Source organism: Nelumbo nucifera, chromosome 3 (assembly GCF_055504915.1).
Source record: "Nelumbo nucifera cultivar China Antique chromosome 3, China Antique-T2T, whole genome shotgun sequence".
In the NCBI taxonomy this organism is placed as follows: Eukaryota; Viridiplantae; Streptophyta; class Magnoliopsida; order Proteales; family Nelumbonaceae; genus Nelumbo; species Nelumbo nucifera.
The window spans coordinates 819664-846665 of record NC_142651.1 but is presented as its reverse complement, the minus strand read 5'-3'; the positions used below and the strand labels follow the sequence as shown (position 1 = coordinate 846665).

At 39.0% G+C, this 27002-nt stretch overlaps 2 protein-coding genes across 3 annotated transcripts; both read left to right on the top strand.

Moving 5' to 3' along the window:
- Positions 1-708: 708 nt before the first annotated feature.
- On the top strand, positions 709-19594 carry RECA2 (recA DNA recombination family protein). Of its 2 annotated transcripts, XM_010252152.3 has the most exons (8): positions 709-1106; positions 3056-3113; positions 4199-4416; positions 4961-5048; positions 6403-6575; positions 11119-11265; positions 18325-18459; positions 18730-19594. In XM_010252152.3, the coding sequence occupies exons 1-8, from the start codon at positions 1044-1046 to the stop codon at positions 19123-19125; spliced, it is 1278 nt and encodes a 425-aa protein (XP_010250454.1). In that variant the 5' UTR covers positions 709-1043; the 3' UTR covers positions 19126-19594. The 2 variants fall into 2 exon arrangements, with proteins under 2 accessions (XP_010250454.1, XP_088758467.1); XM_088902341.1 differs by lacking the exon at positions 11119-11265.
- Positions 19595-24903: 5309 nt separating this feature from the next.
- Positions 24904-26131, top strand: LOC104592700 (plant viral-response family protein (DUF716)). The gene has a single exon (XM_010252151.2). The coding sequence runs from the start codon at positions 25053-25055 to the stop codon at positions 25953-25955; it is 903 nt and encodes a 300-aa protein (XP_010250453.1). The 5' UTR covers positions 24904-25052; the 3' UTR covers positions 25956-26131.
- The last annotated feature ends 871 nt before the right edge of the window (positions 26132-27002 follow it).

Sequence of the window (27002 nt, the reverse complement as noted above, 5' to 3'; positions counted from 1 at the left end):
CTTGAGTTCGGATAGGGGGGGTGTCCCGAACTGTCATGAGACGGGCCAGTTCGGGTCACTGCTTTGTGTGGCTCGGGGCCAAAGGGAGAGTTCAGGCTCCTCGTAGGGAGTTCGAGCTCTTAGTAGGGAGGTCGGGCTCCTTTTAGGGAGTTCGGGCTCCTTGTAGGGAGTTCGGGCTCCTCTTAGGGAGTTGGTCTTTTCGAGGGGAGTTTGGTCTCCTCGAGGAGAGTTCAGACCGCTGGTCTCTTCCCTTTGGTGTTTGTACCCTCGGTATGCTGCTTTAAGTGCCGAGCTACTTGTTTTTTGCCACGTGGCGTGATTTGCGAGGTCGGGCCAAATCTTCCTTTATCAGGGTGGGTGCCAGTTCCACATTAATGCCAATTCACAAGCGGACATTGGTATATAGAATGGGGTTTTTGACATTTTAAATATTTATAACTGTACAATGGAAATAAAAAATCTGCATTGGGCCTGTTCTTACTTCTCCATAAAAAAACCCGTTGCATGAAAGCCCTTCGAAGTTTCAAATGGATACGTAGAAGACGGCATTATGGGAAAGATGGGGTTTGCAGGGGACACCACAGACCAGCTGTATCGGGTTCGGGCCGATTAAAATTCTAACAAATTTTCAACCCAATCCGACCCAATACGTACCATACTGTTAGTCGCAGATCATATATGCAGTTCTAGCAGTCTACTACTACTCTCAGACCATACCATAAGCCCAAATGCCAAATCATTCCGATGTAGCGGTTTTTACAAAGGGTCTACGAATTTGATCGTGGATTCTGGGTCTATTCTATCACACACGACACACCCAGTTGAAAGTTGAAACTATTGTTCTAAAAGCTGATTTTAGGAGGGAAAAACCAAAAACCCTAAACGAGGGACTTCGCACGGGTCCCGACTGGTCTCAAAACTCTCAACTGGAAACGAAAGAAACAACAATGCAAACGGGGATGTAAAAATTTTCTGTTTTCCTTTTATTTTGTTGAAGAGGTTTTGTTCGTGGACTGCGAGAGTTCAGGCCTTCAAGGGTGCTCATGGCGAAGCTTCTTCGCAATGTTTATACTTTAAGGCGCTCTCTCATGATAGCAGAGATTCAGGTTTCAGACCTCTTTATCTTTTCTTATTGTTTTCTCTATGAATTGTTACTCTTTTTGTTTTAGGAAATATTTTAGGAGCCTTTCATCATTTCGGAATTTAAAGTGTGCTCTATTTTTATTTTTATTTTTAAAATTTTCGCAGGTATTATGCCCAAAAATATGTTTTTTAATGGACTTTAGGCCTTCGTTTTCAATGACATAGTTTTTAGAGATTGAGTTTTATTTAAGAAGGCCAGTTCAGATGCTAATGCTTATGGCCGTTTTTTTTTGATAAGTAACTAAGGCCAAAAATCTATTTTTGAAGGACGCCTATTCAAAGATTGATCTTTATTTCAATCTGGATTCTTGTTTGAGAATTATTATTTATACAGTTAATGCCAAATATTTTGTTTTGGAGGCACCCGCTATGGCTACTTATTTGTTTTAACTGCTGCTTCTCATTTCAGAGATTGAGATTGATTCTTGTTTAGAAAGGCCATTTAGACACTTGCATTATAAAGTTTGTTTGCGGAGGCTACCCGTTTTGTTTGGTAATATCTAGACTGGCCTTTTGAATGTTTTCCACAATAAAGATGGTGAAAGAGCCGTTGGTTAGAAATGGACTAATGGGTAACGCCCATCACAGAAATAATGTTTGAAGAACAAAAGACAAGTGTACGGGGTGTTATGTTTGCAGGAGCCAAATCTTTACTCGAAATGCTTCTGTTTTAAAGCACTCTTTCTCTTCGGTAGAGAAACCCCTTATTTTGGAAACTTTTTATATCTGTTGTTTTCTTTGTGGATTTAAGAGCCTTTATTTTTTCTCATTAATCATAGATTTTTCAGGTTTCTTTCTCCAAACCTTTACGATAAACATCTAACTTTGGAGGTGACAATCTGTTTAACCAGATTATGGCATGTGGTTTTCATGAGAAACTTCTTTATAATTTGAGGCTCTAGTTTGAAGGAATTTGTATTTTGTTGTGTGCTAAGACGCTAGGCTCTATGAAGCAATACCCATGCAAATATTGTTTTCAACAATACTCATATCATTATTGTCAAAAGGTCATTAAATATTGCCGTTCCCAACAATTTGGTGTCTTGAAAGGGGTGAAAAGGATACCAATATAAGCTCTAGCATCTAGCATAAAGTGGCTGCTCCAGACTTGAACTCACATTTTCATGCTTGTCAGCCCAATATTTTATTGTTGTACTACTACTAATAATAGTAGTAATAATGATATTGTTTTGTTGTTTGCTTGGATTTTATTGGAAATTAAGACTAAAATTGGAAGTCTTGAATCACTAACCATTCTAGAGTCGCTTCATTTTTTTGATCGGCAATCATAAAAATATTTTGTTTGAGTGGAAAGAATATGAATGTATGCTACAAGGCACACAGAAACTGATGTGTTTCACAAGAAGACTCCTTTTTTGTAGGATAGGCACTTGCCTACCTACCCTTTTCCACCCTACTTCCCTGTAGTGTATGATTCCCCTATACAATTGATCTCTATGAGCAGTTGAGCACCCTGTCCAGCTAGGGCATCTGCTAGCCCATAGCCGATCTCTATACCCATTGGACACTTGTCATTTCCTCTATCATTCTTAAAACCTTTCCCATGTTACTCCTATGCTTCCGAGAACCTTCCTGCTTGTTTCTTATCCACCTAACCACCATCACCTTTGAATCACCTTCCACTACTAGGCTATCAAAATTGGAAGTTAACTTTCCATTTGGAGCCCCCAAAAGTTACAGGTTCATAAAAGAAAATATGGTATATGTCCATCATCTTTGAATCATTCTAGAGTAATGTAATATCTATTTCTTTAAACATATGCTTCATAAATGTGCTTACCAACTTTTGTGATTCTTTATTTGCTTGGACTTTGTTCTTCAAGAAGTAGGTAGAACAGTAAGAAGAAGCTCTGGCATTCATGTTAATTACTCTTTCATTATTGATTTGCAGAATTATAGACAAGGGATTTTGGGGATCTCTTCTCAATGTTGCAACTTTTCTTCTAAAGGTGCTGCAAACCCTCCCTCCCCCCCCCCCCGAAAAAAAAAAAAATGTTTGTCTCATTTTGATTTAAAATATACTTGCATAGTTCAAGATTATTATTATTATTATTATTATTATTATTATTATTATTATATTGTTTCCTTCTCCTACAAGATCCAGTGCTTTATGGATTTCTGATTTTTTTAATCATTGGCTTGTAATTTATTTAGTTTGTTAGTAAAAAACTACTGGAAGTATTTATCAAAAAAACAAAAAAAAAACTACTGGAGGTCTAAGTAAGAATCACCAGTATCCTCATCATCTAAGCCGTGCCCCAACTATATGGGGTTGGCTGCATTAATCCTGTTTCACCATTCCATTCTGTTTGGTGCTAAATTTTGAGCACTTCATTTCTTATTACTTCTACCCATGTCCTTTTTGGTCTCCCCTAGCACTTCTAGCTCCTTCCACTTGCAACAGATTGCTGCTTCTTTCAGGTGCTGGAGCTGGGAGGTCCAAGTGAGAATGGTTTGCGTTAACTTTCTTAGGAAGAAAAGAATTAAGGTAATGCTATGGGAATATATTTTTTCTTTTAAGGATTTCAGATACTACTGCAGTTTGGAAGATGAATCAAATCCAAAATAGATTAGAACCAAATTATAGTATTCTGCTTTTGATGTTTGAAATATCAAACTATATGTGAATCTAGCAAATTATTCAATCTTTCTAGTATATAGAGAAAACAGTAAAATATCTATGGACAATACATTAAAATAAGAGGGCAGTGTAAAGTCAAATCAATCATATCCAGTGATATTGGAACTGCATGACAATTTACAGCATCCAAGATGTAGCAAACTAGCAACAAGTCATTCAGAGTAGTTGGAAAAACTTGGTAAGGAAATAAACATATTTCTGTAGGACGTTTGAGTTTTGTATGCCATATCAGATATCAGGCTTTGGATGTTTCTTTGCCTGATTGCATGGTAGGATTATATCCTTCTTTGGTCAGATGGGGACATGGATGAAACCTCTTCTCAAATTTGGTTGTCTCTATTGGGAGCTCCAAGCTGATGGCAAATTGCACCTTTTTCTCTGTTCTGTTTGCAGGGAAAAGGAAGTCTAGATCTGATGGAAGTGATTCTGGCGAAGAGAACATCTCTAAGAAGGATCTGGCATTGCAACAAGCTCTGGATCAGATTACTACCTCATTTGGAAAGGGAGCAATTATGTGGCTTGGTAGGTCTGTTTCTCCTAGACATGTTCCAGTTGTGTCTACAGGATCATTCGCTTTGGATATGGCATTGGGAATCGGTGGACTTCCAAAGGTATCTTGTCCTATTTGGATTACAACCTATTATTATGTATAGGCTAAGTCCTTTTGTGGCCATATCTTGTTTCATAGTTACTATGTAATAGCTTATGCATTTGATGTTGGTTAGAAGTATTTTATTATGACATTCTCCCACTGGAAGTTGTACACTAATGGTTGTATATGCATGTTTGATCTCTCAAGATTTATTGCTCAACTCAACTCAGCCTTAACCCTAACTATTTGCGGGCCACATGAATCCTTCCCACCATTGTGTTCTATCAAGATCCATATTTTTTGTCAAACATAAACCCTTAAATCATTTTTTGCCACATCTGACCATGTTTTCTTTACTCCTCCCCTAGTTATTTTAGAGCTTTTTAGTTTCACCAATTTACTCCTCGCTGGTGCAGTCATTTATTATCACTGTAATCCATGAAGACATGTTGGCATTACAAATGATACATGCTTTACGATATTTATTTTGACCTTGACCTTGATCTCTTAATATTTTACATTTTTGTATGGCTGAATTATATATTTTCCTCTTCTTTGTGCAGGGACGTGTGATAGAGATATATGGCCCAGAGGCTTCTGGAAAAACAACTCTTGCTCTTCACGTAATAGCTGAATCACAGAAGCATGGAGGTGATCCTTAACAGTTCCTTTTTGAAGGTTACTTGAGTATTCTTATCTGCATTGATCTTATTAGTCAGCATGGAATGTTCTAAACTTCCAAAAGATTGAAGATGCCCACCTATCCTAGTCATTGAATTGCTTAGTTTGATATAATAAACCTGGGTCTGGTGTGTGCTTCACCAACTAATATTGCTAATCATTTACATGTTTCATATGAATGCAAATGACTGGAGATTTGGGGAGGAATCTCTATTGGAGAAGGGTGGTGTTATTAATACATTTGGGTTTTGAGATACAGGTTTAATGCTATAGAAGTTAATTTCACATATGGGGTGTAATGTTGTGCCTTTGGAAGTGCATAATGAAGTTTTGTTCATTGTTTACTAGACAAACCTTTGGCTCCGTGGTATGGCCAGTAGGCCTCATGTGCACCCTGCTCTTTGCCACCCCTGAGTCCCACTAATGTGTACTATATAATATTGCCCCTTGCAATTCACTGGGGTATATGGAGGGAGAGGGGTGGGAGAAATATTTGAAGGGATGCGATGAAATATTAGAAGAATTGTTGCTAATATATGTTCTTTGATGATGGAGTGGTTTCTTATCCACCCTGAATTTGAAGATACTGATATTTTGTCATTTGATGCTAATTCTTGGTCAACCTTAGACCTTGTATCTGACGATATTTAGTTGGTCTTTATGTAATTTCTCAGTTGTTTAGGAGTTGTTTTTTGGAGGTGAAACTTCTTCACCATTGTTCTAATATTTATATTTCTTTTTAATCAGTTTCTATTTTTATTATAATACTAGAAAACATGGTGCAAGTCACCTCCATTGTCAAAGACATAAATCTCTATACTTTCTTTTAGGATCACCACTTCTTTACTTTCAATGGTCATGCATCTTGTCTCTTGGATGGCTGGTATCACAATATTTCATTAAATATTGCAATGCTAAGATTTCTAATTTGTCCACAATATTCTCTTTCTTTAGCCACTTAAATTGATTTTGAGTGCCTTACATATTTGGTTTACAACTCCATTAGGAGTTTGATACATGCATATAAAGAATGAAATGTGGCTTATGTCTGACAGACAAAAATGTGAATGATAAAGTATATTTATATTCTGGTAACTCTTTTCCCCCTGAAGATTGAATTGAGGTCATGCATACGCATGCAATGGTTCTTTTTGCCCAGGAAATTTATTCTCTCTCTCCTCAAGAGACTTGATAATTATTAATTAGCAACAACATGCTTTGTTCACTTGCATTTACTGATGTCTGATACAAATTCCAGTTTGCTTGAGCTTGACATCAGCATTTAATGAATGAGCTCAATTAATGTATTAATCTGATGCTGTAGGGTACTGCGTCTTTGTTGATGCGGAGCATGCACTTGATCCAGCACTAGCTGAGGCTGTTGGTGTAAAGACAGAAAACTTGCTTCTTTCACAACCAGATTGTGGTGAACAAGCTCTCAGCCTTGTGGACACCCTAATCCGGAGTGGTTCTGTTGATGTTGTTGTTGTGGACAGTGTAAGGCATTGTATTTACATAGAACTTCTTTCTCATTGATGGAGTGCCAAACTGTGAAATGATATGCGGTGGAATATAAAAACTGAGATATGGAGGAGATATGAAATAAAACTGGCTAAACTGTAAGACAATGATACTGAATTAAGATTTCAGAAACAAGAAATTGGGGGAAAGCTTTAAGATGAAGAAAGTAGAGAATCTGTAAGAAAGATAGAAAGAGGGGAAAACTTACTAAGAAATAGTTGATAGGATAAGACAAAAGAACCAGAAAAAATTACAAAAACACTAACCTTTGGTACCAGACATGCCTCACAAATATTAAACCTTATTCTACTAATTCTTTTTATTTTTATATATTCGTTTACAATGACTTGTAGACTCACCACAGAGCATTGGAGTTCCTTTAATGGACTCCAATTTATATTCAAAAGCTGACAATAATTCTTGAAGGACATTGCCCCATGATGGTCCCTGCCATCTTGGGTCTTGAGAGCACTGAACCGGTTAAAGATCTAATCTTTGGTATTTTTAAAATAAAGTGGCTGTTTTCAGACTTGAATATACATGTCACACTTGTCACCCCAAGAGTTTACCATCATACCAATCAATGACCCTTTCAAAAGGCTATTGCTTAATCCTAGTTTTAGCTTATCTGGGATCTTGGGAGGGGTGACTGGATATGAACCTAAACTTTGATTGTTTTACATGAAGTGGCTACTCTCAGACTTGAATTCACGCTCTCATGCTTGTTGCTTAAGATTTTTCTATGCATTAAAGACTAGATATATACCTAGCAAGAAGTCAAACAATTCCTAATTACTTTACATACTAGGAAAACCTATTAATTACCAAGAGAAACAGGTAAATGCTGACTAGTTGCTTAGAGATCCACTTGTTAATTATTAAGGAAGTTGATGTATCTGAACACCTGTTGGTGGTGGAAGGAGACTCAAGAATTGTCATCAATTGGATGGGAAACTTGAAGGAAGGAGTGAAGGACCTTGGAGACGCCCACATCTTCAATGAGATTAAGAAATCTTGACTTAGTTGAATTATTCTTATAGATGGATTCCTAGAGAACTGAATAGTTTGGCAGTTACTCTAGAAAAATCAGGGGTTAGAAGGGAATCCTTGTACAGTGATTCAAGTTTACCCTAGTAAATGATTGGGAGGGTCTTTTTTTGTGGCTATATTGAGATGAAGCTTGTCAGAGAACAAGAGATTGTTGCGATCTAGGTTGATGTGAGACAGGAAGAGAACTTGAACGAGAGATTGAAGGTTCTAGGGGTATGTCTCATTGGTAGGTTTGTGGGCTCCGAGTTGGAGAAGGAGACAGCTGAAGCTTGGGCGAAGTTTGAATGGTAAGAAAAGAATTGTGGGTGTTAGTAATTTGGCCAGGTGGCTGTTTTTGTTTATGTTCCAGAACAGAGACGTTGTGGCTTGGATTTTGGAATTAGAGAAGAAGAGGAGGGAATGCAACTTAAGGTTAGGTTGGTGGTTTCCAATGGCTGGGGTAATTCTCAATGAAAAGAGAAAAAGGGTGGTGTGGATTAGAGTAGTAGGAATTGCCATGCTTGCGTAGGGATCATTGACCTTTAATAAGATTGGAGACAGGTGTGGAAAGTTCTTGAGAGTCAACATTAGGAATGAGAGTTGGGAGAAGATGAATTTTACGAGATCCTTGTGGAAGTTGAAGATAAGGAGGAAGAGGTTAGATTGTTAACCGAACGAGTCGGTTCGGTGTTTTTAAAAAACTGAAGGTACCGGTTCGGTTTTGGTTAACCAATATAGAAAACCGGTAGTTAACCGAACCGACCTGTATAATATATTTCTATATATTTTATATATATTTATTCATTCTAATAAAACCCAATTTGGTAATGTTGTTCATTCATTCATTCTAATAAAATGTCCTTAAAAAGCAAATAAAACTATAAAATCATTATTTTTTGTGTGAAAACTAAGAATTTAAAACCTAATGTGGGCTTGTTTGGGCTTGCCTCGAGGGGCGTGGCACAAAGCCGGCTTGTAGAATCAGGAATGTAATATGTTTTACATTACATTAGCTATGTGAAGTACTGCAATTGAGTGAAAAAAGAAATTAGAGGTTTTACATGCTTGAAAATGTTTTATATGTTTGATTTTATTTTTAAATTCTCATTTGAATATGCTTTACATCTTATGTATATTTTAATTTTAGATAATAGGTTTTTTAAAACATTATTGAAAAATTTTAGTTTATATTTTTTATTAATATTATGTTTAATATTTTTATTTTTTTGGCATTTCTTTTGATTTTTTTTGATTTTTTAGCATTTTTTTTTATTTTTGTGCCTTGCATCAAAAAGGCGCGCACCTCGCCTTGTGCCTTGCGCCTCAGGCGTAAATTGACCCCTGCGCCTTTTTTGCGCCTTGCGCTTTTAAAACACTGCTAAAAACCAAAACTGAAAACTGAATTTTTCAAAAACAAAATTAACCAGAACCCAAAAAACCGAAACTGAAATTTTCGGTTCAGTTTTAACCAAATTATGCTCATCCCTAGTGAGAATGCATGATCAAGAAATTAACATCTTCGTTCGTGCAATGAAGTAGAGGAGGGTTTCGGGCTTTCAGTTGTTGCAGTCAAGATGTGTTGATTTTTGAGTGATAGTTGGAAAAGTAGGAATTGATTTGGGTCAGAGGTAGAAGGAACTGGATAGGGATGGAAGTGTGGATACATTGATAGCTGCTAAAAAGGTTTGAGGCTGTAGTAATTGTCAGATAGTGCATGTTACCAAGGTATTCTCGCATCGTAAAGAGTTTGGGCGGGTGTGGGTCCCAGCAACAGATTCAAAAGATTATACAAGAGGAAGGGGTAAGATCCAAAATAGCAAAGCAAAACTTCCTAGTTGATGAAACTCATGTTTCTGGGGATTCAACTAGGAAGGAGTCCCCGTTGTCGCCTACTTTTGAGGGGGAGGTGGTGGGGGTGAAGACTCGGTGGAGAAAGGAAAGGAAGGCAGAGGTGAAGAGTGAGGGAGGGAGGAAGTTAAGGAGGGGATTTCAGAGTGGGGAGAAGCTGAAGCAAGGAAGTGTGGATTTAAAGAAGATTGTTGACAGAGAGGTGGAGGTTGGCAAAACGTTGGGTTTGTTTGGGAGGAGAGGCCTTTGCCAAAAGGGCTTTTGAAGAATTTGAGAAGAGTAGGAGAGAGGAAAACAGTAAAAGATCTGTTGTTGGGGTTGGGGGAGAGATTTGGAATGAGGAAGATGGACAATTTTTTTCCCCTTTTTTGATGGGGTTGTTGTTTGATGCTAAAAGGATTGGATCTCGATTTCTGTTTTGCATCCTTGTTTTCTGCTTTGGTTGTAAGGTATATTTTTGCTTTGTGGGAGGTGTTGCCTTTTGCACCTGCGATGTGGTTGTATCCATTTTCTATTGTCTTCTTAATATTTTTTTATTAGCAAAAAAGTTATTTGGATATAATTCTCTTACATCTCTTTTGTATATCCTTCCCTTTTTTGTTAGTAATGAAAGTAACCTTTTCTTCAAAAAAAAAAAGCTTTAGCTCCTAAAATGGTTCCAACCAACTTCTAATCCAACTACAACTAAATAAACCAAAATTAACTCTATGATAGATACACAGAAGTCTTAATTTCCTTCACCGAATTAAAGCCTATTAGTAAAGTGGCCATAAATTTCTTAAAAGAATCAGGTGGACGCCAGGTTTCTTTGATAATACTTGGATAATCTTTTAACATAAGAATCAAGCCAAAAGAAATAATTTGAAGCATAGGATGGAAAAAGTGATAAACATGTGACTTCAGCTTTGTAAAAATCTCTATTAAAGGTCTTTAAACTATTTAGACCATGTTAAATAATTGAACTGGTCCCTGTTGCAGCCGTAGACTAGAAACCATTACTAAAGATCTAAAGTTTACCTAAATGAGATACCCAAAAAAATTATGAAATTGCAAGTGGATAAAGAATCAGGTGAACAATTTTTTTTCTCTCACCTGGGTTCCTTTTGCTGTTGCAATATCTCTGTCACTCACACTTAAAGCAATAAGATTTATGATTAATTTGTAGAGCACTGAAGAATTTTGTGTGCTGAAATTGCTTTTTTTCCAAGATTTATCTATCTATTCTATAAAATTGAGATTCCTATCGCTGAACTACTTCTATGTGGAACTCTGTCACCGAAGGATAATTTTGTGGGCCTTGCTCCTGATGTGCTGCACATGAGACACTGATTCATATCTGGGACCTCATCATCATTCATCCACCTAACAAGTCCATGCACATGCTAAAAAAATTCAGGCCGTTGTGTAGACTCATGTCTAGTCATTTAGACCATGCACAGGTTGATATTTGTCCCTGGTGTTCTGCACATGGTACGGTGCATGTCTGGGACTTGATCATCCACCAAACAAATCATTGTACACTAGAAAAATTATTCAGACAGTTATGTAGTGTCATGTCTAGACATTTAGAACATACAGGTCAATCTTGACATTTTCCTTCTGAATATTTTAGTTCTTTATGGTTCTCTTTTCTGGGTGGCAGGTGGCTGCACTTGTGCCTAAAAGTGAACTTGATGGTGAGATGGGAGATGCACACATGGCAATGCAAGCCAGATTGATGAGCCAGGCTCTTCGCAAGTTGAGCCATTCTTTGTCCCTCTCACAGACTATCTTGATCTTTATAAATCAGGTAAATTTTTACATATTTCTTGTGTCATCTGTGTAGAGAACATTGATGTGGGCCCCACAGCTGTGGTCCCACTCTGTCCGTAGGGTAGAATGTATCTAGTCACAGCTGTGGTCGATTTATCATTCTGTTATTCTAGTTATTTACTTTTCAGTTTTATATTGTTATGTGTTGTGATGTAAACACCAAAGGCAGATATGTCCTTTCATGTAACTAGCATAACATATAAATATTAAATTAAAGTGGCGGTGGCAGAATATTGAGATTCTGTTATTCTCCTCAAAACTGTGTTCTACTGCTCTCTCACTACTCTTTCTCCTTCACTTTCTCTTCTCTTCGAACCTGAAGTTCCTGAGTGATCAAGACTGATAGCAGTCTTGAACAACTACATGGTATTAGAGCCAAGTTAGGGTTTCTCATGCGAGTCTAATACCAGTCGACCACATGAGAATCTCCTAGGACTGAGAGTTGAAAAGGAAGAGTTCGCAGACTGATTCTTGGAGATCGCCAGAAGTGCTAGCAGCTGTTGGAAACTTGTTAGGGTTGCAGAGTGTTGGTGGTCAGGAAGGATCAGAGAAGACTAGGGTTCGGGTAACCCTAGAAGGCAGCGAACAATTTTTCCTTGTAAGTTATTTACTTTCTAAAAGAAGTTAGATCAGAGAAGATAGGTTGGACCTATCTGGAGGGGAAGGCCGAACCATCCTAGGGTTTCCTCTCTGCGATTCACTAGGGTTTTACAGCAAACCCTAGGCCGAACTGTCTCAACTGTGTTTCTCTCTACTCGAGGGTTTGAAAGTAACCTTGCGGCAAGCCCTAGTGTTTGATTGAACCTTGAGATTTATATACACAGATTCTAGGGTTTCTTATTAACCCTACTGCAAGTCTATATACACAATACTGAGTGGATTGTGCAACTGAATTGTTCACTTTAAGGACTGATTAAAACCCTAACTCTCCCAAGCATATCAGACCTCCTCTAAGCTGTTTTTCAGAGTCCTAAGGGGTTAGAGCTCTACGGACAGTTACTGTTGTGTTGGCTAGTTGGTTTTAGATCAGAATTATCCCAGTTTTGTGCATATATACTGTGAAGACAGATCAGGCCCATACTGTTTTTTGATTGTGATTGGTAGTCCAAGTGTTGTTTTGAGACTTGACAGAAATGGAGTTTAAAAATCAGGCATAAGGCAGCCTTGGGAACATCAGTTATGGTAATGTTTCTGAGATGGGTGGTCAGATTACGACTGTAAAGTTTGATGGATCAAACTATTTGGAATGAGCCCAATCAGCCATGATGGCTATTGGTGGACGAGGTAAATGTTCGTATCTCCCAAGGGAGACCCGCCATATACCAAGTGGATTCAAGAAAACTACTTGGTTATGACATGGCTGTGTAATTCTATACAGCTTCATATTAGCCGGAATTACTTGTGGGCAAAGACAGCTAAGGAAATATGGGATGTTATGAAAGAAACTTATTCCCAACCCCTTAATGTTGCCAGAGCATATGAATTGAAATGTGAAGTGAAGAATCTTAAACAAGGAGAGAGACCGGTTTCAGTATATTTCTCTACATTGCAATCCTTGTGGCGTGAGATTGATCACTTAGAGACTCTTGAGTGGGAGAGTCCCAAAGATGCACAGATATATAGAAAGCAGGTTGAGACAAACTGGGTATTTGAGTTTCTGGCGGGCCTAAATTCAGAATATGATATTGTACGGCAACAGATTTTGACTAGAGACAGTGTGACCCTCTCTCAGGCATACTCATTTGTACACAGTGAAGAGACTAGAAGGAAGGTTATGATGCAACCTCAGCCCCCCACACCGGCCTTTGTAGCGGGCACACCCAAATCAGGGGGTGATTTAGAGGACAGGAGGAAGGAAGACAAGAAGGATGTGGTATGTGAACATTGTAAGAAGCCCAAACATACAAAAGAGACATGCTGGAAACTGCATCCTCACTTGGTTCTTGCGAAGTTGAGAAGCAAGAAGGGCACTGTTCATGTAGCCGTGAACACTGATTCAACATCCTCATCTGTCACAAAAGGAACATCTTTAGAGACCTTAGCAGCAGTTCGGGCAGCCCTAATACAGTTAGAAAAAGAAGTTGGAAGTTCAGCTCAGCCACTGTAGTCTTCATCAGCACCTGCCACATCTGCCTTCGCACATTCAGGTACTCGAGCTTCAGCCTATCATGCCTCAGCTCCAGGTACTACTGAACCTTGTTGGGTAATAGAATAAGGTGCATCTGATCACATGACTAGCTTGCCTTCACTGTTTACTACTTACCATTTGTCTTCTGGTAGGGATAAAGTATCTATTGCTGATGGCTCTCTGGTTCCTATTTCTGGAAAGGGTGACATCAAGTTATCAGATACTATCTCCCTGTCATCTGTCTTGCATGTTCCTAAGCTTGATACTAACTTTCTTTCAGTCAGTAGTATTACCAAGCATATGAACTGCTCAGTAACCTTCTTTCCTGACCGATGTGTTTTTTAGGACTTGGAGACGAAGAAGGTGATTGGGACTGGCTGTGAGACAAATGGGATTTATTTGCTCGGGGAGAGGTTCCATCAGGGAGAGTCAGTTGAGAAGATGTCTTTTGTTTCTCAGAGTGTGAGTCGATTAGGTCATTTGTCTTTTTAGTCTTTACAGAGTTTGTTTCCTGCTTTATTTGAGTCTATTGAGTTTTCTCAGTTACAGTGTGAAAGTTGTGAGTTTGCTAAGCATTGTAGAAAGCCTTATTTATTGAGTAATAAAAGGAGTGATAATTCTTTTGATATTGTGCATACTGACGTTTGGGGGCCTTATCATATCCCTTCCATGGGTGGGTACAAATATTTCTTGTTATTTGTTGATGATCATACCCGTTTTTCTTGGGTTTATCTCATGCGTTCACGAGATGAGGTACCTTCCTTGACCCAAAATTTTCACCAAATGATCCTAACCCGGTTTGATGCCAAGATCAAAGTTCTCAGATCTGATAACGCAAAGGAATACTTTGCTAAATCATTGACATCTTATCTTCTTCATCATGGGGTTATTCACCAGAGCTCTTGCCCTCATACACCTCAGCAGAACGGAGTTGCCAAAAGGAGGAATAGGCACATTTTGGAAGTGGCTAGAAGTCTCATGTTTACTTCCAATGTTCCTATCCGCTTCTGGGGTGATGCTATCCTCACGGCGGTATACCTTATTAATCGGGTTCTTTCCGGGGTTCTTGATATGAGATATCCTTTTTCCCTTCTACACCCACGCGAGGACTTGTTTTCTATTCCCCTTAAGACATTCGGTTGTACATGCTTTGTTCAGCTTCTCGGACCCCATCACTCCAAGTTCGAACCCAAAGCCTCCAAATGCATCTTCCTTGGTTATGCACAAACTCAAAAGTGTTATTGCTGCTATGATCCTGTCTCAGGGAGGAAGTTTGTCTCCATGGATGTCACTTTCTTTGAGGGGACACCCTATTATCCTTGGGTTTCCCCTCAGGGGGAGAGCAGTGAGAGTGGGGGTTTGAGTTCTTGTCTTCAGGGGGAGAGCAGTGAGAGTGGGGCAGTTTCTTTACCTATTCCATTGGGTGATGAGAGCTGCAATGGTGAGGGTAGTCTGAGGGATCAGGAGTTGAGGGAGACCTGCAATGGTGAGGGTGGTCAGAGGGATCAGGAGTTGAGGGTCTATCACAGGCGGTGCAGGCAGGTTGATTCTGATCATCAGCAGTCTAGGCCAGCTCCAATCTCACCTCCAGCTCTAGGTCCAAAAACTACAGTCCCAGCCTTTTCACCTCCTACAGATGATCTTGACCTTCCGATTGCAGTCCGTAAAGGGAAACGACATTGTACCACATCTACAACCCACTGTATTTCCCATTTTTTATCCTATGATCGCCTATCTCCTACCTACAGGTCCTACCTTAGCTCCATTTCCAATGTCCCTATTCCAAGAACAGTGCAAGAAGCCTTATCTGTCCCGGAATGGAAAGATGCAATGCAAGCTGAGATGGATGCCCTGTTGAAAAACAACACCTGGGAGGTAGTTGATTTGCCCAAAGGAAAGAAACCAGTTGGGTGCAGATGGGTATTTACGGTGAAGCATAATGCAGATGGATCTATTGAGAGGTATAAAGCTCGGTTAGTTGCAAGAGGGTTTACACAGACTTATGGCATAGATTACTTGGAGACCTTTGCACCGGTAGCCAAGATGACCACTATTCGAGTCCTATTATCCCTTGCAGCAAGTCACACTTGGCCTTTATACCAAATGGACGTGAAAAATGCCTTTCTGAATGGAAATCTGCAAGAAGAAGTTTACATGCGTTTGCCTCCTGGATTCTATGATGCAGAGATAGGTAAGAAGGTCTGCCGGCTCAACAAGGCTTTGTATGGTTTGAAACAGTCACCTAGGGCTTGGTTTGATAGATTCATAATAGCCCTTGTGAAGTTTGGTTATGTACAGGCCCAGTCAGATCATACCCTATTCATCAAGAGGGTGGAGTCCTCATTGACACTACTGGCAGTATATGTTGATGATATTGTGGTCACAGGGAATGATAGCCATGAGATTGAGTCCCTTAAACAGTTCCTTCATCGAGAATTTGAGGTGAAAGAACTTGGTGTACTCCGGTATTTTTTGGGTATTGAGGATGCTAGATCCAAACAGGGGATCTTCATCTCTTAGAGGAAATATGTCCTAGACTTGTTGGCAGAAACTGGAAAGTTAGGTATCAAGCCTGCAGATACACCAATTGAACAGAACCACAGGATTAGTGCCGAGAGTGGGGAGCTTCTTGAAGACAAAGTTATGTTCCAGCAATTGGTAGGAAAGCTCCTATATCTCTATCTCACTCGGCCATATATTATTTTTGCTGTTAGTGTTGTCAGCCAGTACATGCATTCTCCTAGAACCACACATCTTCTTGCAGCAGAAAGAATCTTAGCCTACTTGAAGAGATGCCCAGGTAGGGGTATACTGTTCAAGAACAACAACCACATGAAGGTGGAGGTCTATACAGATGCTGATTGGGCTGGGAGCGTTGATGACAGAAGGTCTACCTCAGGATATTGTGCCATTGTGGGAGGGAATCTTGTTTCCTGGAGAAGTAAGAAACAAAGTGTTGTCTCCCGGTCAAGTGCTGAAGCAGAATACAGGTCCATGGCCAACGGAGTGGCTGAAATCCTATGGCTAAGATCTCTACTTGAGGAGTTGGGCATTGAGTATGAGAAGCCCTTGATGCTGTATTGTGATAATCAAGCAGCCATTAATATAGCACATAATCCAGTGCAGCATGATAGAACCAAACACATTGAAGTTGACCGGCATTTTGTACGAGAGAGGGTCTCATCTCAAGAAGTATGTCTCCCTTACATCACATCCAGTATGCAACTAGCGGACATCCTCACTAAAGCCGTATCAAGAAAGAAGCTAGAAGCAGATCTATCCAAGTTGGGAATGATAAACACCTACTACCAACTTGAGGGGGAGTGTAGAGAACATTGATGTGGGCCCCACAGCTGTGGTCCCACTCTGTCCGTAGGGTAGAATGTATCTAGTCACAGCTGTGGTCGATTTATCATTCTGTTATTCTAGTCGTTATTTACTTTTCAGTTTTATATTGTTATGTGTTATGATATAAACACCAAGGGCAGATGTGTCCTTTCATGTAACTAGCATAACATATAAATATTAAATTAAAGTGGCGGCGGCAGAATATTGAGATTCTGTTATTCTCCTCAAAACTATGTTCTACTGCTCTCTCACTATTTCTCCTCCTTCTTCACTTTCTCTTCTCTTCGAACCTGAAGTTCCTAAGTGATCAAGACTGATAGCAGTCTTGAACAACTACAATCTGCATCTTTTGAGGCAAACCTAGGGAGCTGTTATCATGCTTGATGAAAGAAGGAAAATATTGAAGAACACGGGTGTCAAACTTTGTTACCATGCTTCTTAGCAATTCAGAATGGCTAATTTATGATGTTTCTTGTTTGGGGAAACATCACTGTTGTTTTATGTGTTTTATTGAAGGTAGTTGCAATTTTGTTTCCTTATAATACTAACCAGCCAACTAGTGTGAGCCAATCTCTAATTACTCTATTGTCTGAATCAAAACACGTGACTTGATTTAGGAGCTGTTGGATAATGGCTGAAGTGGCTGATCTGAATTATCCTTTGACTTTTAGTGGATAATACTTAAATAATACAATTTTGGAATGCATGGGTAATAAGCAAAACTTCAGTTTCAGCCATCAGGTAGTTTGCAACCTCCTTAAAAACTTATTTACTAAAAGACAAATGAATGCGGCTTGATTTAGGAGCTGTTCGATAATGGATAAAGTGGCTGAGCTGAATGATCCTTTACCTTTTAGTGGATAAAATACTTAAATAATACAATTTTGGAATGCATGGGTTATGGGTAATAAACAAAACTTCAGCTCCAGCCATCAAGGAGGTTGCAGCCTCCTTAAAAACTTATTTACTAAAAGACAAATGAATAAATAATTCAGTTCAGCTACTTCAGCTTCAGCCATCAGTCTTAGTTTCCAATCTTGATCAACGGTCTCATGCAATATAAAATTTGGCACTAAGTTTTACTGTTTTAGTACGAGTAGGCTAAATTCTAATGCTCAGTTTGGAAAGAGTAATACAAATATGTAGAGTGCAAAACCTTATATTTTGTATGTATTTATACTGTACATATTTGTATTTGTACTCTTTCCAAACTTGAGCCTAAGTTGCAAAGCTCTCGACAATTTATATGATTCAGTGGCTAGGATATTTGAGTCAAGTGGTACAGACTGATTTGCTTGTAATTAGACCAAATGCAAAGAGAAGAATGAAATTAGTTGGTGATTAAGTGAAAGGCCATATGGGATGCCAGCAGTTAGCTGCGTGCACGTAGTAGAGTTACAAGGCATTTTCAATATCACTATTAAGCAACTCTTTTTCCTTTTCTTTCCCCTTTATGCTTTATATATTTTGGGTGAAAATGGTCTTCTGTTTTAACCATTTAGATCCATTTGAGGACATTTTCTTCTTCTTCTTCTTCCCCTTCTGGTTGCATGGTTTCAGGTTAGATCAAAGCTGTCCACTTTTGGAGGTTTTGGTGGCCCCATTGAAGTTACTTCAGGTGGTAATGCTTTGAAGTTCTATGCATCAGTCCGATTAAATATTAAAAGAACTGGGCTGGTCAAAAAGGGGGAGGAGGTAATAATTCCACCCATTTATTTATATGCACAAATGCACAGGCACTTCTCTGATTTTTCAATAGATAGCATTGGGTCATTATATTGGCTAGATTCTTCTCACCCTATGATGTTGTCTCTTTGATGTGATTTATTTAACAGTGGGCTTCGTTCCACTTGCACTGCTTTTCTGCCTGTTGTGCATTTCTCCAGTCTAATTGAATGAAGCTATAGCTCTTAAAATAATAAATCTTTTGGTGGTATCAATGTGTCTTTTCACTTTTGCTGTTAGACGATTGGAAGCCAAGTTCTTGTGAAGATTGTGAAGAACAAGCATGCGCCTCCATTCAAAACTGCTCAATTTGAGCTTGAGTTTGGCAAGGGGATATGCCGTTACTCAGAGATCATAGAGCTGGGGTGCAAGCACAAGTTCATAACAAAAGCAGGAGGTGCATTCTACAACTTTAATGGCCAGAATTTTCGTGGGAAGGATGCTATCAAACGATACTTGTCTGAAAATGAGGACTGTTTAGAGGAGCTGATGGCAAAACTCCGAGAAAAGCTTATGCACATTGAGACTAATATTGAAAAGGATTCAGAAACCGGAACTCCAGATGGAGATGCATCAGAAGAGATTGTGTCACCTGACACAACTGATGAGGAAGTTCTCGCTATGGTTGAGGCATGAGGATGTACACCCATTTTGAGTTGTATGATGGGCTGCACCATCTGTATGTTCTAGCAAAGACAGAGGATTTGGAATCTGCAGTTGCATATCCTGATTTTATAGGATCATGGATTATGGCAAGGGACACGCTTTGGGTCAGATGTGGCTCTACTTCCTTGGATTTAATATCGTCTACTACTGGGATGCTTGGAAATCGGGGTGCAGGAACAGATTGCCAGTCAACAGCAATCCTTTTCCTTTGTAAGTTATGTGCCAATATGAATATATTTCTTGATTGTATCACTTTTATGAGGTATAGACTGTTGCATGGATGAAAGTTGTCAGTACAATTTGATACGTGGGAAAATGCAGAGCCAGGCATAAAATTTTGCTGGATATGATCCCATGCTGATTGTTTCAAACGATCAGTAATTTTTTCCTTGTTCTTCAGATATACCAAGCACTATCCAGTTACAGAAGCTTTTTCCAAGTGGAATATTTCCTTTGTGTAGCATGAGCAAGATTTTGACATCCTAAAACACATTTCGCGCTGTTGGGGTAGGGTTACTATTCTCTCTTTATTATGGAAATACTACTAGGGATATACACATTGAGTAGGAATAAAATCAAAATTGTGAATGCAAAAGCTTGGGATTCAATGAAGAACCTGTTAATTAAGTGCTGAAACATGCTATGTGCCCCATATTGAGTAGATAAGGATCCAAAGTCCAGTTGGCCTGACCGTGGATTACTGGTTCAAATATTAGGTTTTAGGTGGGGTGGCAACTGTGCATTTGGGTGGTAGCTGGGTCGGATGGAGAAGTAAATAAGGTACTGGTTATTTTTGCTATAACCTTAATTTAGGCGTCCTATTGTGCATGTGTGATGTTATAGGTGCCATCTATAATATATGGTCACAGGACTATCACTCTTCAGGCCGCAGGCTGCAGCACCTCACAATTCAGGTGTACGTGATTTGAGACAAGTAAAACTTGTCATTGATTCATTGGCATCATCATAGACGTAAGGCAGCACGTAGGAGGCAATTTAGATGGGTTTGTTAACATGAACCGGTGTTATTGGTAGGAAAGTGGGTCTCGGTGATATCGGAATTGATTCCAATAATTCACTTCAGTAACCAATAGAGAATGAGTGCAATCTGACTGGCTGACCCTAACCCAATTCTTCTCTTCTTTTACAATTCATAAACGGGATGCGAATCTCATATTTTATTACTTCAATGGAAATAAAATGGTCGTTAAAGTGGAGTGATGGTGGTACTAATACGGATAAATCCCGTTATGTTGTTTCACTTTAAACAATACTTTTGAGTGAAGATTAATACATTATGGAGTTGAAATGTGTCAGAATTCATGGATCGGTGATTGGTGAACAAGAAAACAAGAAATGTCACTTTATTTGAACAATTTCTTTGTTTTAGACCTGCTGATACTGACAAAAGAAAAAAATCTAAAGAAGATTTATGACCCTTGGACTTGCACGCTAGATAAACCTTAAAAAGTTTTGCTAGAAAAGCAGTTCTATATAGAATTTACAGAAGAGATGCATGCATGATTATACCAACTTTTGACACACCCAATGTCTTAAACTTTTGTTCGGCCTGGTGACTTGGGGTTTAATTATTTTTCAAAAATGGTACAGGTTGCAAATTATCTATGTGCCCCGGAGACAATATTCTCCTGATTCTGAATGTATATTGAGGAGGCAAAAGTGTGGATCCAGCGAGGTAGGACCCATAACCAGTCTGGGGTCCATAATTTGCTCACTGGTGATCAAAGTCATATATCTCATTTATGACCAGTCTGATGAGCCCTACCCACACCGTAAACTAGCATTTTGAATCATCTGATTTATAGAGTATTTAGACTCCAAAGTTCAATATTACTTTTAGTCCCATTCAAGTATTTGCTTTAGAAAACACAAATTCTGATAAAAAAGAAAGAAAACGCTTATGAATTTTAAATGGTTTTCGACCCAATTTATAATATTTCAGGTGGGATCCATTGAATGCTTGATTTCATCATCTTTAAATCTTTAATGTAGGCCAGATGGCAATTTAGAGCCCAGCCGGTTTGGGTGTTGTGTGCACAGACCCAAGCTTTTGGCATATGTGAGAAACCGGGGAATGTGTTGTGCATTTTATTCTGGTTATGGATCTTGCACTGCTCTATGGCCACATTTATTAATTGACGACACCTGGCCTAATAATCGAATGTTGGTTACTTTGGAAGAAAAAAAAAGAGGTAGGATGGGGGAAGGTAAAATCTTTATTCTTGTTGTAGTACGCACCTACCAACAATCGAACACCACAGGTCCATAACAAACACATTTCCCCCCGAAACTCCATTGCTGATTAGTGTATGGTTATCACAAGTCAGAAAAACAATTAAACAAAATTATATATTATCTTCTATTCGTCTGTATACCTGAAAGAAATAAGATACCAAGTGAGGCCGAATAGGCTGGAATATGTGGTTGTGTTTTGGACGAGTTCCCCTCCAAACCAGGATTAGAATTGAATTAATTAGCCTCGTTATAACACTAGCAGGAAGCATGGCTTTGGCTTTGGTATCAACCATTTTTTGTGGCTTGCATCGTTCATCTCCCTACTTACTACTTCTAAAGCCGAAATCATTTCTCTCTAAGTACTCTTCGACTCTTCGTGACCCTCTCCACTGATAACCGAGACAAAGCACAAGAAAATAATCAGAAATATATAGCTAAGCTTTAAAAGCCACAAAAATAATCAAAACCCATTAGCAAAAGAGAAACCCTTTCCAACAGAAGCAACAATTCTAACATCCTGACCATCAAGTACAGGAGAGACCATGCTCATATTTGGAGTTGGATACTGTGACCAGTGTCCCACCTGTGTTTCATGGTCTTGTTATCCTCTTCACACTTAGGCGGCCTAGGTGTTTGTCCTCTTGACGTTGTAAGCCCATAAACATCCAAGGCTCCGGCCTCCGAAGTTGAGTTCCGGCTATGAACTGACTGCATTTACTTCCCCTCCACGTTTGCAATAATGCCCTTCTCTGCTACTCCTCAAAATTCTATTATGTTATTGTTCTGGTTCGTCTTTTTATTTATTCGATTGGTCTTATTACTCTGTTTTGCTCTGTTGAGACAGAACAACCCCACATGATTGGTCGGCAGGAACAACTGGAGCCGGAAATCAGAAGCACATTCACCCGTGAAAGGTGAAATCGGAAATGAAGGAACCTCATCATCCACAGTCGTCTTCGTGTCCGGAGGTTGTAAGCTCCGCATGCAATGTGGAAGGTTCCAATTCACTGGAGAGCTGCAGGGGGGTGTGGTACTAAACATGCAATGCAATGGGGACAGAAGAGAGACAGTCGTGGAGGACTCCGGACTCCGGATTCCGGTGGATAACTTGGTTGCGCTCTCCAATCTCCAGTTCATGACGGTTCAGGGTGGTTTAGCTGCCTTGCTTTGCTTCAGTGGAAAAAAAAAAATTTAACTGTTTGTTTGTTGAGCTGAACAAAAGTTGGCCAAGGGTTAATTTGATATTTTGTCAAAAAACTAATGGAAGGAGGGAGGTATTTGCGCCTTTCTTTTTTACTAAAACATTTTTTTTTTCAAAAAAGGAAACTATATATTTATAAGCAGAAAGTTACACGAGATGACAGCAGTGAGTTGAAGTATAACTTAAATTGGCCCTTACATGATATATAAGCAAAAAATATGGGCCGTTTGATTATATTGTCTATGAACATGTTCAAAAGATATAAAACTAAGCAAAGAGATTAGTCTTTTGAGATGATTCTTGTGCAACTGATCAATCCAAGCAGTTTTGCCGGTATTTGTCAAATTTACCAAGGATTCATTATTAGAATATACCAAAAGATGGGAGATGTTGTGGGCTAAGGCCACTCGCAATCCTCCTAATAGGGCTCCAACTTCGGCATCATAACTGTTATTTCCAAGACCAAATTTCGAAGTCTCTGTTCTCATCCCGTGTATTGCAATCCACGTAAGGATGGCAATTTTTCCATCCCCACCCGGTGCCCGACCAAGGGTGGGGATTAATAAGAATCCTTGACTGGGGTGGAGGATGGGACTATTTTGGGTAAACAACTTAAATATACTCTAAGCTTTTATAAATTGACTTAAACATATCTTAGGTTAAAAGAAAGACTTGTATAGTTATATACCTTATGTCTCTTTTATCATTTATTTTCATTTAATTTTTTAAAATATATCCTAAAATTTTCACTCTTTTCTCCTTCTAAATCTTATAACATAGTCAGATTTGGTAGTATAGAAGTTTTGTTTTAGATCCAACCAATGATAAAAGGGATGTAAAATAGGGAAATACAATAACACACTTGTAATATGCATTTCAAAAAAAAAAAAAAGAAAGAAAAATCTGAAACTTAAAACGCATTCATTTTGCATAACTTAAATCCAGATTTTGAGTAGGGAAAATGGAAGTGATAATAATGCATGCAATTAATGTGCCAATGCCAGTTATTTGGACAGGACTGATAACTTAGATTAATATGTTTGTGCCAAAGTCTAATCCATTACAAATCAGCTGCTAAGGATTCAAAACTTAGATCTTCAGGTCTTGCTTGTCCCATTATTATCTCTCCCCTGACCCCTCTCTTCCCTAGTCAGAACTCGGTTTCTCTCTCTCTCTCTCCTTTGTCTCTTGTTTTGTTAGGCAATCAGCATTTTTTTTTCTCTTTTCTCTTACCCCTTTCTTTTTCTTCTTTTCATAAGGACAAATAGGATTTTTAAAATTTTTGATGTGTCTTAGGATATGTTTAAGTCTTTTACCCTTATATTTTAAAATATTTTGTTATTTGTAAATGATATTATATATATATATATATATATATTAAAATATGTTTAAAATAGTATTTATATTTAAAATTTTCTTTTATTTTAAGTAAATTTATTTTAAAAAAAATTCTGTTAATTAAAAAATAATAAATTTGTAGATAAGTACCTTGTACTTTGGGCCTAATCTCACTTTGATGAACTTTAAAATGTGCCAATTCAATACTTGAACTTTCAAAACATGCTAGTTTAGTCCTTGTTGCAGTCCGTCAATTATCCTTGTCACGTGATAAACATGTGACTTAAAACTTTAAAAAATATTAAAATTATCCTTTGACATTATTTATCATATTCTCACTCAAGAATCAAGGTTGAATCAAAGCAACATTGACAAAATGCTTTTCTTTATTAGCTTTTAATGGATTTGGGCATTTGGATGGTTGATAAAGAAAATTAGATGACACCCAAAGGGCATTTACATCCTTTCACACTCACACGCCACTTAACGATGATTAACGTATTTATACTAAATTGACACATTTTGAATTAAGTACTAGATTGACATGTTTTAAAGTTTTGGGATCAAAGTAAGACTAACCTAATGTATAAGGTACTAACTTACAATTTCCCCTTAGAAATTTTGAAAATTCAGATCCCCATAAGAAAACCACCTCTATTAAGAATCATGAATGAAGGACCATTTTTATCTCTAACGGAAATCAGGATCACCGAGGTCGGGGTCGGGAACAAAGAATGCGATCCCCACCCTGAACCCAGCCCGTTGCCAATCTTAGCTCCACTACATCGGTAGGAGACCGGATCTGCTCCCAACAAGGCAACAAATAAAAAAAAAAGCTTACAACACGTTGTGGGAAGCGTTTTTGGTTGGGAGCAGATTCCATGGACGCACATGGCAATAGTAATTTGTAGGAGGGAGAGGGACTGTCGTGACTGACTCGTGAATAATAAGAAGCGTTTCATTTCCTCCTATTCCAATCCAGGGATTCAATTCAACGCATCTCCCCTTTCTTCTTGCACTTGACGAAACAGACTCCAATAGAAACTCTCTCTCTGTCTGTCTGTCTGGAGAATCCCGGTTTTTTGTTTTTCAATCAGATCAGATGGCCGTCTTAATCTCGCACATCCTCTCCTCGTCAGCCCTCCTCTCACTAGGCCTCTACCATCTCATTTCCACCACCCGCAATCACCTCAAATCCCCAACCACCTACACCGCGAAGCCCTACCATCCTTTCTCCCTCTCGTCCTCTCAGCCCCGCATCAAATACCTGCAACTCTACCTCATCATCCTCTCCCTTCTCCTTGCCTTCGCCCACCAGACTATCGTCTCTTCCGACTCTGACCCTCTCCTCAAGGGCCGAACTCCCGTCCACCGTTTCACCTCCCTCCAGTCTGCCGCTGTTCTCTTCCTTTTCCTCCTCCTCTCCGTCTCTCTTCTCCTCTCTGAGATCACCTCCCTCCTCCCCTTCCCCTCCGACCTATTCTTTGCCGTCGCCTCCGCTGTCTTCTTCCTCCAATACTCCGTTTCTTCTGCCTCCGCCTCCGTCCAGACCTCTGACCTCCAAGCCAAATGCGACTCCCTTTCCGCCCGAATTTCGGCCCTCTCGGCCCTCCTCTGTTTGATCCTCGCTTGTCAGCCCAAGCTCTTCGTCGCCGATGTGGGTTTGGGCGCTTCAATTTGCTTACAGGGGCTCTGGGTGTTGCAGACCGGGCTTTCGCTCTATGTTGAGGCGTTTATCCCTGAAGGGTGTCACAGGCTGTTGGATGTGGTGAATGGGGTGGAGGGGTCGACCAAGTGCGATTTGGAGGAGTCGAGGTTGAGGGCAGTAGCGATTCTGGATCTGGTGTTTGTGGTTCATGTGATGTTTGTGGTAGTGATTCTGTTAGTTGTCTATGCTGCGGTGGCTAAGAGTGTCGGGATGAGAAAGCTTGGATCGTACGAGGCGTTGCCGACGGCGGACTTGAATCATGTCCAGATGAAGGCGTTGACGGGAACCCAGGCATGAAATTGGTTGTATTTTTACACCTTTTGTTTTGTTAAATCTTTTTGTGATTTGCAGCCGAAATTGATATGTAGAATCTACTTCTCCTCTTTCCTAGTTTTCCCTAAATATTGTAATATTGTGAAACTTCAGAGGATTTGGTGTATACAAAATGCCTAGTTTTTCGAATTGGCAGCTCACATTGGGGGTTCAGTCATTTCTTCTTTATTCCAGTTTTGATAGATACAATGTATATTCGTTTCCAAAGAAAAGGAACAAACAAGCTTACACGAAGGAAAGGACCGCCCATCCTGTGCATTAACATGCCAGAGACTATCAAAACAGGGTTGTAGGACCGAGGACATACTGCAAAGTGGTGCTGAACTCCTTTATTATGAAAATTATTTGATTTTAATATTAAAAAAATATAGGTTGTATATTGTCCATTGTGAAATTGCACTAAATGGGCGAAAGTGGGGGTATTAGCTACAGTAACACGTTTTTAATGAGCTAAATCTATCCATTTACTATTCTAATAAAACTATATTAGATTTAGTCTTCAGAGCGACTTCTCTGAAGCATCAGGAGAGTTGCTTCTTCAATTTCTTTCATGGTCGGTTTGTTTTATTTTTCAACCTGAAGATATATTCTATTTTTGTTATAGCTCATGTTACCTGTTTGACACTTTATCCAATATTCTGAGGTATAAATTAACAATCACCTGGTCTTCTTGCGATATAATGGTAAGATGTGTGCTGACTGATTGGTAGATTATTTTTTGGCATCTAATTTGAGTTGTTTTGGAGGTTAGAAATTGATCCTAGAGAGGGAAGGAAGGTGAGTTGGTGCATGCGTGTCAGGTATCCATATGGAAATAAGATTTTGCTGTGTAAGATGATATCTTATTATCTTTCCTTGGCTAGTCAGAATCATGCTTGATGTCTTTGCTCACGTTGATGTATATGAAAGCACAAGAGATTTCTGGCATGGCAAGAAGGATCAGTTAGTTTATTCAGTTTTTGTGTTGTTTCTTGAACAATTAGTTCTTTGTGGCATTTGAGTTGTTCTCCC

What these genes read in the sequence shown, in the direction of transcription:
- RECA2 (XM_010252152.3), top strand. Translation starts at nt 1,044, where the DNA reads ATGGCGAAGCTTCTTCGCAATGTTTATACTTTAAGGCGCTCTCTCATG. An exon ending in TCATGATAGCAGAGATTCAG is followed by an intron (nt 1,107 to 3,055) that starts GTTTCAGACCTC and finishes ATTGATTTGCAG; the next exon opens with AATTATAGACAAGGGATTTT. An exon ending in TTGCAACTTTTCTTCTAAAG is followed by an intron (nt 3,114 to 4,198) that starts GTGCTGCAAACC and finishes TTCTGTTTGCAG; the next exon opens with GGAAAAGGAAGTCTAGATCT.
- LOC104592700 (XM_010252151.2), top strand. Translation starts at nt 25,053, where the DNA reads ATGGCCGTCTTAATCTCGCACATCCTCTCCTCGTCAGCCCTCCTCTCA.